General features: G+C 34.5%; 1 protein-coding gene across 1 annotated transcript in view; it reads left to right on the forward strand.

The window, feature by feature from the left end:
- The window catches only part of LOC150096068 (c-Myc-binding protein), a 60,600-nt gene extending 45,812 nt beyond the window's left edge, over window positions 1–14,788 (forward strand). Inside the window, exons 3-5 of the mRNA XM_090409187.1 lie at window positions 903–951; window positions 8,448–8,602; window positions 14,569–14,788. Of these exons, the coding sequence (XP_090265313.1) occupies window positions 903–951; window positions 8,448–8,602; window positions 14,569–14,582 (218 nt within the window). The 3' untranslated portion in view covers window positions 14,583–14,788. The remainder of the gene's footprint in view (window positions 1–902; window positions 952–8,447; window positions 8,603–14,568) is intronic.
- The last annotated feature ends 2,015 nt before the right edge of the window (window positions 14,789–16,803 follow it).

A 16,803-nucleotide genomic window follows, 5' to 3' on the forward strand; every position in this document is an offset into this window, starting at 1 on the left:
CCATTTTCTCTGTTCTGCTATGAGCATTAGTTATCGAGTTACATCTGCTGAAGTGAGCACATGTGCAAGATGTTCGTCAGATTAGTGACAATGAAAGAGCTTGAAGAACGCATGCCTGAAAGTTTGCTGCAAACTTGGTAAAAATTTTACACAGACATTTCGGTTGCTTAACCAAGCATATGGGGAGGAATGTATGAGCTGAACACAGTGCTGCGAGTGGTTTAAGCATCAATGGATGAGTTGGTCAAAGATCAAGGTGATGTTGGGTTTTTTTTTTTTTTTTTTTTTTAAATTGGAAAGGTATTGTCCATTATGAACTTGTATCACATTGTCAGATGGTAAACAAAGAGTTGTACCAGGAAGTTTTAGTGTGTTGGAGGGATGCTGCGGGCAGAAAGAGGCCTGAATTGTGGGAAAACCAGGCGTGGATATTGCACTGGCTTAAGTGTTGATCTTCATCCACAGTTATATGGCAAAACATCAGACATCTGTTATGCCCCATTCACCCTATTCTTCAGACTTAGCCCAAGCAGACTTTTCCTGTTTCCCAAACTTAAAACCACTTTGAAAGGATGTCATTTCTAAACCACAGAGGAGATTTAGAAAAATGCAGTAAGAGAACTGTGCACTATCACAGAAAGTGCGTTCCAGGAAGCATTCTAATAATGGAAGAAAGAAATGTTTGTCCCTTTCAAAGCAGTCCCCCTCTATTGCCAGTAGAGGGGACTGCTTTGAAAGGGACAGTGCTTAAAATTTTGTTAAATTAACAAAAGTGTTTATAGCAAAAGTTCGTTTGTTTTTTTTTTGTCAAACACACAAACATACCTGTCTGTGTTTTTTTTTTTTTTTTTTTTTTTTTTTTTTTTTTTTTTTTTCCCATCTGACATGCTGTTTTCTTGTAGTTCTTACAGATCTTTATGAAAAGGAAGAGAAACCAGAAAATGCTATTAGGTAACTATTTTTTTTTTTTATTAAGTGTTTTGTTTTGCTTGACATTAAATCTTTATGTAAAAATATTCAGGTGCAGAGATCAGCAGTACACTGTTGATGGAAGACCCTGATTTGGAATCTTATCTAGGATGTACAAGAATCACTTTGCTGAAGTTGAGTTCATTTGTACAGTAATGACAGCAAAAAAATTTTTCTTTCAAAAACTTGGGTTCATTCTGCAAAGATAAGTTGCCTAAAGACTACATTAATTGAAAAATAAGTGACGTACAAATAGGATTTGACCACCTTATAACTTTAATTAGGTTTCTCTGAAGTTGTAGATCAAGTCGTAAGGCCCTGACAGGTGATTCAGCTTAATACATTACAGGGAACATGAGATGAAAAATTAAGAAAACTATTGAAGAGCAAACAATCTGTGCACTCCCTTGAACATCCAATACTTCATATGTTTCATCTGTTCCAAAATATACACACAGAGGTTTAATAGAATTACTTTGAAAGGCTTCATTGAGCTCATCCTACTGACCTGAATTAATACTACATGCAACAGGAACTGCAACTCTACCAGAGAGAGAAGAGACTTGTATTCATATGTGTGGCATGTGTTATGTGAAAGTATACCCATATACGAGAGTGGTCTGAAAAGTTCTCGGCCTAACAATGAAGAAACAAATTTATAATTGAAAAATTATTTTTATTTTTCAACATAATCTCCCTTAAGATTGATACATTTATTCCAAGGATGCTCCAGTGCCATTACCCCATCCCTATCGTGGTTCTCAGTAAGATCTGCAAAATACCCCTCTACAGCTGTAATCATCTCTTGATTCGAAGAAAAACGCTGACCAGTGAGGAAGAGTTTGTATTGGGAAGAGATAGAGGTCAGAGGGAGCCAAATCTGGGAAATAGGGTGGATGTTCCAACAATTCATAGTGCAGATTCCTTAATTTTTCCATTGCCAAAACACCTTTGTGGGCAGATGCATTGTCCTGATAAAAGATTTTTTTTTCCTTCTGCAAACCAGATCTTTTTTCACAGATTTTTTCGTCTACTCTGATTAAAAGATCTGAATAATATTTCCCGGTTATTGTTTTACCCTTTTCAAGATAATTAATAAACAAAATGCCTTTAGCATCCCAAAACACCGACGCTATGATGTTTCCTGCTGATGGGAAAACGGACTTTTCCTTCTTTGGTGCTGAACAACCGGCTTCTGTCTACTGTTTTGACTGCTGTTTGGATTCTGGTGTGTAATGGTGAATAAGTCTCATCCATAGTAATAAATCAACGTACAAAATCAGTTTTATTCTTGTTAAAACGCTCCAAGCACTGTTCAGAGATTTTGCGAATGCGTTTTTGAGCAAGTGCAGCACCCATCTTGTGCAAAGCTTTTTCATTTGCAATTCATGCAAAATATATTCTACACATTCTTTTGAAATGCCTATAGTCTCAGCAATTTCACACACTTTGACTCGCCAGTCATCCAATAACATATCATGCACTTGATCAATGATTTCTGGTGTTACTTTGACTTCCTTCACTTGGATCATTTTCAAGGCTAGTAAGGAAATTGTTTAAAACGAAGAAGAGTGCTCATAAACTTTTATGAACTTCAAATGAATTTCTTTTGCCATTAAATGTTCTTTTACAAAGAATTTTATAATTGCATGATACTGCTGTATAAAACAAACTACTTGATAGAATGACTTGCAATTTCACATGGATGTTTATGACAGCTGTATCAACTGAGAAAAAAAAAATCGTGCTAATGGTGTTGCCATCTATGGTCGAGTCAGAGAACTTTTCAGATCACCTTCGTATTTCTGAGGAACAAGCAGGATATTAACTGTCATTATCTTGACTTAATTATTTTAGCCATGGAATTGAAAACATCTAAACCAGAAAGATGGAAAAGACAAATTGGAAACATGGACTGGTAAAAGTAAGACAAAATGCACACACATGTATAACATTCTATATATTTTTTAATAATAGTATTACCAATGCGAGATTGTAAACCTCTAACTTCTGTAAACCTCTCATTAGTAATGTGGACTAAAGGTTTGATAATTCATGAATCTGCTCTAGAGACCAAGTATGTTTTTTTTTTTTTATTGTTCTTTAGCCCCACTTTGATATTCACAGGATTTGAACTTGCAGCCTGCAGGTAAGAAAGCAGAAATGCTTTCATACCACTGAGGCTTTAATGGTTTCATTCAGTAAACCAATTATAAGTTTTGATATTTGAAGATCTATAAACTTAGCCACCCAGTGGCTAAGTTTATGAATGTTCCATTCAGAAAATATTACATTCTGAACTATAAAGCAGGAATTATGACTGACGAATGCTGGATTCTGCACCATGGTATCAGTTGTTGGATAGGAAGAATATCGACAGTTCATGGGAAGCATTTAAATTATACTTAAACGATGCACTACTGGAATGTGTCCCTAGAGTATGAAGAATAAATAGAAGTGAAATGGATATGTAATCTTATTAAGCAAGAGATTTATAAGCAAAGGATGATATGGAAGGAATAGTGTGCATGATGTTAGTTATGAAACTTATAAGCATCGGTCCAGAAGAGTCACAACTGTTATATGGAAAGCTAAGTGTATGAAAAGAAACTGGCTCTGCAAGCTATAGCTAGGATAACTATGAAAAATAACTGCTGAATGCAGAAGAGGTTCAACTAATGAATGGTCATTTTGCTAAAAGCTATCAACCTGGTGTATGCAACATTGTGCTCACTGCTATCACTTCAGTGGATGAAGAAACTCAAATGTATAAGGTGGAGGTATTAGAGCTGTTGCAAAAGCTGAATAAGAACTTGGCAGTAGGGACTAATGAAATATCAGCATGGATACTAAACAAGTGCTCAGCTGAAGGCTATTCCTTTGATGAGGCTAAACAAGTGCTCAGCTGAAGGCTATTCCTTTGATGAGGCTATATAATTTGAGTCTAAGAACAGGGAAGATTCTGCAGGAGTGGAATGGAGAGCAATCCCACTTCACAAGGGTATTGCAAAGACTGATGTATCTAACTATCGACCTATCAGTATCTCTCCAGACATTGTGAAGACTGGATTCAGTCTCGCATTCAGAAATAGGTTGATAAAGAATCTGCTTACTTGTTATAATAAGTAAGCAGATTGCTGAAACATGATTTTTTTAGCAAATCTATGCTGTCCATTAAATACAACTCTGCTGCTGCTGTCAACCCAGTTCTGAATCCTTGTTCTCAGTAGCTTCTTCAACACTTTGACCACAACCCCAGATAAGGTGATTGGCCTATAATTCAAAGCCTTAGTTTTATCATCCACTTTATGAAGCAGAACAAGTTTGACATCTTTCCTCTCCTTTGGAACTGGGATAATGTAAGACTCATGTTAAAAATGTTAAAGCTGTTAACTCCCTGAAACATTTCCCTGAAGTCACACAGTGATATACCATCTAGTCCCATGGCCTTGTTGACATCCAGTTTACTCCATTCCTCATATACTTCTTGCTCACTCACCATCATTAGTTTCTACCCCATTCCTGCTGCTTTCAAGTTCTGCATTGTTACAATCACAAGGATGGAATACTTTAATGAACTGCTCATTAAACACCTACTATTCCTCCTCAGTGTTTATCATTCTCCCATAATCATTCCTTCTACTGGCCACGTTGAAAAAAAACTCCTTAGGATTTCTTCTAGCCTCATTTGCTAACTGCTGCTCATACTGCACTTTTTATTATTATTATTATTATTAACTACACAGGGAGCCTGTGTAGCTCAGTGGATGTGGCGTTTGCACACCACCGCGCTTGGCCGCACAAAGGAAGGCTTGGTTTCGAGTCTAGTCGGCGACTAGAGGAAATTTTTCTAAGCCTTTTTTCGACCGGTTCCCGAGTTAGTCAATCTCTGGCACGGGCAAGCAGGTTTTTCTTCCCGGAAACTCGGGTTTTTCGTCCTGTAAACTCAAGAAAATCGACCGTAGAACCCACATTATTTCAGACATTAAAATATATTGTGGTAGGATTAGGGACCACGAGATGGCGGCACATTTGAGCCGTCTCTCTTCACTGCGTACCGCTTAATTAGTGATAGCCTTGGGCCATCTGTCTCTGATTGGGTACCAGTGGAGATTGAACTGCCCACTCAGTCTCCAAAAGTTAGATAGGGCTAAATGGCCTCGCCTACTCCCGTATACGGGAATAAAAAAGCGTTAGTTGATTGATTTGATTGATTATTATTATTATTTGACACCTCCAGGGAGTCCAAAGACTCATCGAGGGAGAGTCTACCCTTAACATGTGAGTCACCTTCTTTGCTAGCTCTTTGTACTCATAACCGATTATTGCCATTCCTCTTGTGCTGCCTCCACAATGCCTTTTTCTTCCAGATTGCATACATCACCTCTTCAGTCATCCATTTTACATCTACTTTATTTAATCTCCTGACCCTTTGTAATACACTGTCAGATACTTCACGAGTAGAGACCAAGCTGCATTGATTTGCTTCCCATCCAATTCCATATTTCATTATAAACTACCTCCTGTTTTTGTCCTTATAGTTCCACATATACAGTGGCTAACAAATGAATCCAAAAACTTACACATTTTAAAGAAATTTTTAATTTTGTAAGTACAAAAATTAAACTCCAACTTTATCTAATAATTTTTATGTGCTCCTCTGTTCCTAATAAGTTCATTAATTCACTTCGGCATGGACTTTACAAACTTAGACTACATTTTTCTTATTTCTGCATCTCAAAACCATACTTTTTTAAATGGATTGTATTAAGTTATCCTTTGTATCACAATTTAATTTTCTAAGTCTTTTTACTATGGTCCCCAAATTTACTACTGGGTTAATGTCAGGAGAGTTACCTGGCCAAAGCAGTTCGATGTTGTGATCTTTTAGGAACTGAGATCCTCCTCCTGTTGGAAGATGTTCTTTGTCTTTCTGGATCTGTGAGACCACTCTTTTCTCCAATATTTTTATGTACTGGTTACTTTTCAACATACCATCAATAGGCAAAAGTGATCTTGGACAATCATGCGTAAAACAATGCCAGAACATCTTTTTAGCTGCTTGTTTAGTAGCTTGTTGAAGGTGGGTGAGAAAAGTCTTCTCTGTGACTGATTTGCAAACATAGGGTGCTCTCCTTAAAGAAATGGCTCTCATCTGAGAATATGACTTTTTTTTCTCAACAGTCCAATCTTTGTACACTTTTGTCCACTGGAGCCTCTTTCTCTGCATAGCCTTCGTCAACTGTTGTTTCTTTTTTGGTCTATGGTCAGTCCTCCCCTGCTTCCAACAATCTTTGACAGAGTGTCATGTCTGAAACATTAACCCTACTAGTTGTCTAGTCCCCATTTAAGTCTACAGCAAACAGTCTTGGATTCATTTTGCTTTTTCTAACTAGTAAATGATCACATTAACAGTATCCAAACCAACACTACACTCATTGGCAATTTGTCTGAGTCATGGATGTGTACAGAAAGAGTACCTATTTTTGAAGATTTATCTGTTTTATAGCTACACAAAATGAATAAAACATTACAAATGTCAACTTTTTTTACACTATTAAAAATGCACAACACTATTAATAAACATCATAGAGACAGTTAAAACACACAGCACTCAACCAAAATAGTGAACCATAACCAGAAACTTGATGAAAAATCAGCTTGTTTGGATTAATTTGTTTGCTACTGTAACTTTCTCATAAAAGTCCTGATATTACCGACCACTACCCAAGTAATCTCTTAATGGTCACCTTCACCAACTGGATGAAGATGTGACACTTCATTTACAACAATATCTTCTGATGAGATAATCAAATCCATGAACCTCATACCATGTGTGGCTTCTGTTATGCACTGCTTTTTGTCCCTCAAAAACTCATGTAGTGATCAACCTTTTCTTATTTGCCTTTCCTTACATTTCCATCTCACTGTTTTCTACATTACTGGGTCTGTAGAAACACCTTACTAAACATTTAATCCTGTCCATCTTTACTTCACACAATGCTGCTTCAAAACTGCTCAGTATTTTCTCCTTGCATCTCCACCCTAGATGGGTACAATTCCTCTGCCATCATCAGTAGCACTCCTCCTTTCTTGCCTTTTCTATCTTTGTGAAAGACTGCATATCCCTCCATCTCTATTCCTGTCAGAATGTCATCCTCTTTCAACTATGTCTTACTTATGCCAACAATTTTTGAGCAAATGAACTCTATGCTGCAATTTCATTCCTCTTGTTTCAAATAATTCTAGCACATGTAAACATATACACCAGCTCATTTCTGTTTCTATAACAAGTCCTACTGACCTAACCTTTCAGATATGACCCCTCCACTTCCCTGTCCATTCTTGTATATAATTTATATAAAAACAGTGAGTAAATAACTGTGTATGGTTAAATACTATTTGTAAGTTCAAGACTGCTTCATGAAAAATATCCCCCATTACAATTTTTTTTCTTATTGAAAAAACAATTTGAAATAATCATTATGTATATCCCATTAAAATTTGACCATTTTAATGGCAAAATTAGGCATAGAATTGTCTACATATGCCAAAATGGCTCCAGGCTCCATTATTGTGATAATGACTTTATTATAAAAATAAATAAAACCTATGAAATGCACTTTTTGTGATGTCTGGAATTATTTCCTTACTGTTATCTTTAAAATTGAGTTGGCTATTTCATTATTTTTTAATCTTCAATAAAGGAAATTCTATATATAATTATTTTTATGTGAAGTAATATACAAACTGACTACCAACTACATTTTATGTACAAAAGCTGGAGTAGGTTGACAATTGCTAATTTTTTTTTTTTATGTAATATAGAAAATGGACATAGGGATTTAACCATAGATATATGCATTTGTTTATTGACAATTCTTCAGAGAATTATAGCATTCAATAAATGTGGAAATGTTTCCTTTCCTTTGGAAAGGAAAACAGTTTAAGTCTGTTTCATAATTTGCATTAGAATTAATCCTTAGCATGAAAATCATTTTATCATGTAGTAAGCATTTTGGTGAATCATATCTGACCATTTAGATGTTATGAATCTGATATTTATGAATCTAGATGTTGTTATAAAGGTTAATCACTGCACTTTATCTGGAAATGTTTTTAAATTATTCCCTCACCTCCTGAGTATTTACAATATAAATATTGTTATATTAACTATAAATAAAAATCGTTGATTTTCTTGGATGCATTTCATTAACTAATTCTGCTAAAAACAGTAACTTAATATTTGTTTTGTGGTTGATTCATTATACAGTTAAAGATCTCATTGAAGATGTGGAGAGGGATTAGCATTTTAATGTAGCATAGAATGGTTTGGCTAAAAATGCTGTAGTCAAAAACATCTTAAACTGATACCAAAATAAACTACTAACTAGAATAAAATGTTTGTAAATGCAGGACCACTTACTTTTGTATGGCGTAATCTTTAGTAATATATCTACATCTTTCCTGACTATTAGGTATGTGAGGCAGCAGCTTGCAATTTCCTGTGATGAAAAATTAGAAGTAGATACACTTGAAAATGAAATTCAGAGAGTTAAAAAGCAAGTGCTTGATCTACAGCAAGAAAATAATGAGCTTAGGACAAAACTTGAGACTCTTGATGGAAGCAAAGGTGAGTATCTGCATATCTTGATGCAAATGTTAATTAGTAATCTGGATAGATATTGACCATTCATTTGATCATCACTTATAAAAACTTATGAATACCACTGGAATTTAAGATGTGACACCAATATCCTGATGGCTAGCTAGAATGAAGAGTTTATTATACTCACTTTACCAAGCTTCTTCAGTTTTTTAAATAGCAATGTAGATTTTGTTGCTAGAATTTCAGACTGCTTCATCAGGGATATAATACAAACATCAAGACTTGTTAATTTGAAATTATATAACAGAGTACACTATTGAAGCATCCACAAACTGTAGTTCAAATTAAGTGTATCATTAAATACTGTTATTACTTTTGCCGAAGTAGACATTAGTATAACATTATCAGTTTCATCTGATCACTTTCATTCTCCATCTGTCATATCTTCTGTTTATATAGTATCTTTGACTTTCATAGCATTGGATATACAAATATATATGCTGCCAAATTTATTGAAATCACTGATGGACTTTGGTTTCTTCCCATTAATTTAAACCATTTTAAGATCAGTATTCCTGATCATTTTCTGGTTGACAATGGCAGGAGTGAAGATTTCATAACCTTTGTCTCTAGCTGCTAAAAGGAGGAAATTTAGTTTTGTATAAATAAATGCAGTATATATATGCAGTTAATGCTTATCTGTTATAGCATAACATCAAAAAAAAAATGCTAGTTTAGCAGAAGTTCCTCCTGGAAATAGTTTTTTTTCTTGCAAACAAACCAGCTGTTAGAGTGCATACACATTAACGTAATACTCAGCTTGTGGCTTCAGTCTCGGCTATCTACTCTTTAATTCTAAATAAACATTTTTAGGTATTTTTATATTCAAATTTTCATGGCTGTTGCATTGATTCATGTTGACATTTCTGGAACAAACACTACATGGAACCAGAAAGAACATAATTTATTAACTAAATTTTGTTAATAAAATACACACTTAGCAAAGACAGGCTGAAATGTCCTCAAGAACAGCTACATACAGCAGCATGCTTTACAGTAATTTTCTGTGATTGTTGCTGAAAGAAAGATAGGGCAGGTTTTCAATACTGAATGAATATTTTTTTGACCAAGGTGGTCCAGTATTTTGGACAGTCAGGATGGATCACAATCCTGAATCATCCCCATTTGATTGAAACAAATCAGCATTCAAAATTGACAAACTATGAAAATAGACAGGAAAAACAAAACTGCATTCAGCTGTAAACCTAAAGCATGTCGTGTATAGTTTGATCAGTTTAATTCATCAAATATTTGATCAGTTTAAGATACAGTTGTCAGTGAAGAAATATATATGGAAATAGAGAATAAACAAGACTGGTATTCTAGGTGGCAATTAAATAAAATTATGCAGAAAAAGAGAGAAATCAACCAGAATACCAGATAGCAGTATACCAAACAAGTTTTAAAATAAGGGTTTGGGAATTTGGTTAGAAACAAAACACTTGATAAGACATCAAAGACAATAGATATTGAGAATTCTGACAAACTTGGGAAAGAATGAATGCATCAGTCATGTCTTCTAACATCATCAGCAGATGATGAACTTTATAAGATTGCTGATCTATACTTGGTGATAATTGGAGAGAAGGGGAGTTGAAAATTTAAATGACAATTGAGAATAGCTGGTGAAATAACAGTTGAAAAAAGATGGATTGGTAGACTTATTTGCCATTTTCACCTAGTGATTCAAAGCAATTATGACCAACTAGCTATAAAAGAAATTTTTCTAGACTGATGATTTAACACATTCGCTGCCAACTACGAATATACTCGTATGACGCTTACCACCGGCAACGAGATTACTGTACTGACCTTGAAGTGAAAATGCTTGGCTTGTGGAGCTAGCATCAAAACTGTGTATTTTCATAGAAGGTATATGCTCTGCACAAGCCAACTACAAGTATACTCGTATGACGCTTACTGCCGGCAACGAGATTACCGTACTGACCTTGAAGAAGTGAAATTGCTTGGCCTAGGGGAACAGACTATGCCGAAGTAGCGTGGCAGCGAACGTGTTAAACTTGAACTGTGTAAAACTTTCAGTGAGTCTCATTTTAGATCTATACCAAAAATAATCTAATAAAATGATCCTTAGTATGTTAAACTAAACATAAAGTGAATCTGCAGATAAATGAAATTAATTTCATTAAAAAAAAATTGAAAAATTCCTTCCATCAACTTGACAAAAATGACAGATTGGGAGGTCAATTAGGTTGGCCACTGTTTTGCTGATTTTTTGATAAATCACAAATGGATTGCTTAGCGATCAAAGCTAGATAGTTGTGGAAGAAGCATCCATAGAATCTTTTTAACACATGCAAATAACCAACTGGAGCCTCTGACCTAATGTCTGACCTCGCTGTCTTGTGGTGCACCTGTTAGTAGTAGTATATGTGGAATATACTGAACAAATGAGGGTGGGCTAGTATTTTGGGATTTTGCTGAGTGAATTGTATACTGTATTGGCTTAAACCAAAAGGCAGTGGTAATACAACATGATGAAATGTTTGTTGAAATATCATGTGGTTTCACATCTCTGCTATTTTTGTCAGGGAATCAGGACACAATGAATAGTAATCTACTGAAATAAACTTGCTCTACACCTTCATGATTGAAGATGAGCACCATCAGCCTAAAAGTTATCCAAAGTTATCTAATTCCTGGCAAAGGAATTAGAAGTACCTTGTTGATTTACTGAAATAAGTCAACAAGAACAGGTGAGATTCTAAATAACTAAAAGATGTTATATTTAGACAGTGATCAGGGAAAGGAAAGAGATGCAATAGTATTCCTCACTGCAACATGAAGATAATCTTCTGGAGCAGTTTCAGGTAGTGATGTGGACAAATATCAAAATTGTATTTGGACAATAAGACTTGTCTATGGTGTCCCCCATCCCAGAAAGTTCTAAGGAAGAAGCAGGGGAATTTTTTTGGGTTATTCTAGAAGGTAGGATAGCCAACAACGTTGGTCTTCGTTGATTTAAACAGCAGATTAGGAAATGTATACTAATCATATAAACATTGTTTGGAAAAATCTGGAGAAAAGTGTAAAGCTAATAATAATCATAAACATATGTTAGTTTTTGTGACATGGACTAGCCATTACTAATTCCATCTTCCAAGAAAAAGATATGCACAAATTCACATAGCAGTATCATCACACTGGTTAAGGGCACAAGAGTGTACAGAGGATTTTAAATGAGAATAAATCACCTTAATATGAAAAAGAAAGTACAATGAAAGTCCTTAGCAAAGTAAGTCAACAATTTTCTCCGAGACAATACAGAGAAAAATGTAAGAAAGTAAAGCATTGTTTAAAAGTAGACACAGTTGTGGAAAGATGGGTTTAGTACGTGGAAGTTCAATATTAGGAAGTTGGGAAATTGTTCTGGAGGGTATTAAGAAAAGCTTAGAAATAGAGGGAGTATTTAAAAAGAATCTGGATTTATTGTTTTTTAAATTAATGTGGCTCCCAACCATGAACGGTTTATTTTTAAACCTATAGTATATTAGTACCATGAATAGGCTAAGGATTTTCAACATTTTTATCAATTTTAATATTTTTTGTATTTTTAATAAGTCAGAAAGTCTGCTCTACAGATCAAACATTGAACTTTTCAAGCCACTTCAGGCCTCCAGTAAGCAGGGCAGTGGTCTCACACTGGGCAATAAAATTCATCTCCTACCTAAGAACAATTACAAACATCTATGTCCACAGTGGTCAGCAGTTAACAGAATGATGGTTTAATATAAAATCAGGTTTGAGACAAGGATGTATTATTTCCCTTATTATTCATCTATGTGGGTCACATTATGAAGAAAGTGGCATTAGGGCTTATATCACTTAGACGTGGACTCGACCAACGTAGAACACAGTTTTCTTACTTCTCCATCTCGAAACCATACTTTTATAATGGATTGTGTTAAGTTATCCTTTGTATCACAATTTTATTTTCCAAGTCTTTTTCACTGACCCCACAAATTTTCTATTGGGTTACTTGGCCACTGAAGCAATTGGATGTTATGATTTTTGAGGAACTCTCACTTTTATTTTGAAGTGTGACATGGAGTGAGCTCTTGTTAGATGTTCTTTGTGTTTCTGGATCTGTGGGGCTGCTCTTTTCTCCAATATTTTTATGTACTAGTCACTTTTCATCATATCAACATTCACAAGTGATCCTGGACAGTCATATGTTGTAAAACAACCCAATAGGTTGTTTTACAACCTGTTGGGTTGTAACAGTAAAATAATGAACTAAAAACATCTTTTTAGCTGAGTGTTTAGGAAAATGTTGAAGGTGGGTGTTAGAAGTCTTCTCTGCTACTGATTTGCAAACAGAGGGTACTTGCTCTCCTTGGACAAAGAAATGGCTCTCATTTGAGAACATAACTTCTTCAACAGTCCAATCTTTGTACACATTTACCCACTGGAGCCTCTTTTATTGCATAGCCTTCATCAACAGTTGTTTCTTTATTTGGTCTGTGGCCAGTCCTCCTGCTTCCAACAATCTTCGACTGTCATATCAAACATTAATCCCACTGACTACCAAGTCTTTATTTAAGTCTACAGCAGACAATCTTGGATTCATTTTGCTTTTCCTAACTAATAAAAGATCTTGAGTAAGTGTAGTTTCCTTTTTCGCTCACATTTTCTTTTCTCTCAGGAGAAAAAGTACTTGTCTCTCTAAATTTCTTTAATAACATTAACTGTACCTAAACCAACGCCACACTCATTGGCAATTTTTCTTTGTGTCATGGATGTGTGAAGAAAAAGAGCAGGATATTTTTGAAAGCTCTTTTGGAGATGTATCCGTTTTATAGCAATGCAAAATGAATAAAACACTACGAATGTCAATTGTTTACACTATTAATAAACATCATAGAGATGGTTAAAATGTGCAGCACTCAACCAAAATAATGAACTAAAACCAAAACTGAAAATAGTAAATGAATACCAAAATTGTGTACTGAAACAAAACAAAAATTTGTTTAATTTGTTTGCTACTGTAGATCCTATTTCGTTCTCAAAACCTAGAGAAACCACAGTAAAAACGGGTGTAATCCTACACAAATTTTTGTGCACCATCCTATCCTTCAATCAGCAGTAGCTACAGAACGTCACTGCAGTGAGTGCCATGTCTTGATAATGTTAGCATGAGCTTTGAATATTGGCATGAGAGTTATTTTAATTCCAGTTCATATGGTTTTTATTTCAGAAGCTTCGACATGAATAGAATTGAATCAGTGTAACAAATATGGTATGAAAAATAAGCAGGAACGTTGAAGACATGAACTATTCAGGCATAATCTTTAGTGAAACTAAAAAATTAAATATGGAAATAAACAAAATGTGCAAAGCTGGTGATAGTGAGTCAACTGAATAAATTTATATGTAATAAGGGAAATTAGTCAGAACACTTAATTGGCTGTATACAATCTTGTATACAATTTGAACACCATCTTTTATACAAGATGGTGTCCAAATGATATTAATTTGTATATTTGAGAGCTGGGTTAGAAATAAAAACAGTAGATCAAAGACTGGGGGCCACAGGTATGTGAAAGTTCAAAGAAAAATTAGGGGAGTGAACAGTAGTAGAATCATTAAAAATGAGGATATTAGGAAGGAACTTGACATTGTTGGCATTCAGACATGCATGAAAGAGTAGAAGTTGTTTGACTGGCATGTCAAGAAACTTGGGCACTTTGCATTACATGTGCCTTAGAACAGCATGTCTTAAATTTCTTTGAGAATGTTACACAAAAATCTTTTTGTGAAAATCCCCTATGAAAATTTTCTTTAAAGTCATCAAATTATTACTATCAGTGTCTGTATATTTAAGTGTACATTAATTTTTTTAAATATTTAAGCATTTTTATATATGAAGTTATTTTTTCCTATCAAAAATGACTTTTTTTAAATTCCAGGTAAAACAGGCTGATTCTAATTTGTTAGATCCCTTCAGAATTTTGGACTTGATTATTAATGGACATAAGCTCATAATTTAATGTGTAGTAACTAAAGTTTTGAATTTCAAAAATTTATTTGTTGTGTATTTTCATATGTTGCTGTTTGTCATAGGTTTTGCTCATTGTTAAAAGCTTATTTTCAATTATTAATTATGAAATAAACTCCTCAAAACAGTTATTTATAATTTTTTTCTGTTCTTTATATATGTTTTGCAATTCTTTTCTAATCCCTTTTTTGTTGGTGTTCATACATGGGGCATTTATGTATAAATGGTATAGCCGAAATTATATTACACAGAATTGTTTTTTATATATATGTTAGTTGAAATACACGAGACTTGTTTCTTTTAAGTATGCTCTATAAAAACTGAACTGAAATCAGTCTGCTGAAATGCATTGCCTTATTAGTGCTTAATTGGGAAATGCCAATGAAGTTTTTTTCTCATAAGTACAAATCTTTATAATTTCTCTCAAACATTAATCTTGGTCAGGTTTATAGTACAGGTATGCTCTGACCCTTTGATCATCACTATGGTATCATCTAAAAATTTATGTTAAATATTTCATAGTGAATTTATGGAGACCAAAACACATGCTGAAGTAATTACATATAATTCAGAAGGTCAGATTCTGGATAATTGGAGTAGAGCTCTCATAGTACTCATTTATACAAAGAAATAAAATATAATAATTACAGAAGATTCTTTTTTTTTTTCTTAACATCTCAAATATTCTTGAGATGTATTTAAGAGAAATTGTGGAAGGGAAGCTCGGAGAAGAACGAGATGGATTCAGGCCAAACAGAGGTTAAGAGGATCAGATATTCACTTTAAGACAAACAATTAATCATGGGAATATGACAAGGCTGTGTTTGAATTTTGTAGATCTGAAAAGGGCATATGACAAAGTGCCAAGAGAAAAGAATTACAAAATGCTTTAGTTGGATAGTGTAAATGTGACATTATATCAAGCAATGCTTAGTCTGAGTTGTAAGTCAGCAGTTAGAATTGGAGGTACAGGAAGCTGATTTGATGTTAATTCGGGTGTGCAACAAGGGTGTACGTTATTTCCACTTAATAACATCATCCGTATAGATCATAGGGGGACAACAGCAGGCCCACGGGCCACATGCAGCCGGTAACGTGATTTTGTGCAGCCTGTGGCAGGATAAAAACTATTAAATTATATATATTATTAATTTAGCTATTAGTTTCGACTGCAGATTTTCTGATGACGGAAACAATTTGTTCTCAACACAGAATTAAAATTGCTTTAAAAAGATTACTTAATTTATAAAATTTACTCCCTTCCTGCAGGGAGTTGATGGAAGAGAGCCATGCCTTGGAGTTTTCTGTGCCAATGTTAGACCAACTTTGGAGCAATTCAGTAAGCGATATTCTGACTTCAGTGACATGCGGCTACAACTGACATTATTTAACAACCCAATGAAATGCGACATTTCAGAGCAGCATGACACTATTCAGTTGAAGTTGTGTGACCTTCAAAGTGAGCCCTTTTTCCAGTCAAGGGTGGAGATAGGCATTGACTTTTGGAAACTGGTACCAAGGGAAAAATATCCTGCATTGAGTGATTTCAGCTTGAGAATTGCCTCTGTTTGGAAGCATATATGTGAATGTACTTTCTCAACTATGTGGGCAGTTAAATCGTCACAAAGAAGCCGACTGACTGACTGACCACCTTCAGTATTTGTTACGAATATCGGCATTATCATTGAAAATTGACTTTGAACTTGTTGCCGTACATGAATGCCCACAGTTTTCTCATTAAGTTGTGTTACATGTAAAAACAAAAAACCAGAATATGTAATTAAATTTAATTTAACAACTTGTATTTAAATAAAGTATTTTATATTGTTCTCCCAGTAGTAAAATGATTTAACAAATATAGTAATTCAATGCATATAACTATTGCCTTGAAAAAATGCAAAGTTTATTTAAGTTCTGTCTAAAAGTGTGTAGCCCGTGACTCTACCACTCATATATTGGCCCTCGTATAGAATGAAGTTGACCACGCCTGATGTAGATGATGTTATTCATCATCTGTATGGATTGCATTATGAAGGAAAGTGTTATTAAACCAGATATCATAATGGGATATTTTAATTTCAGTTCTTTACTATATGCAGATGATGTTATACTCCTAAATAAATCCAGGACAAGTCTGCAGCATTCC

This window comes from Typopeltis vanoorti, chromosome 19 (genome assembly GCF_054136105.1).
Source record: "Typopeltis vanoorti isolate ZY-2024b chromosome 19, IOZ_Tvanoo_1.0, whole genome shotgun sequence".
Taxonomy (NCBI): Eukaryota; Metazoa; Arthropoda; class Arachnida; order Uropygi; family Thelyphonidae; genus Typopeltis; species Typopeltis vanoorti.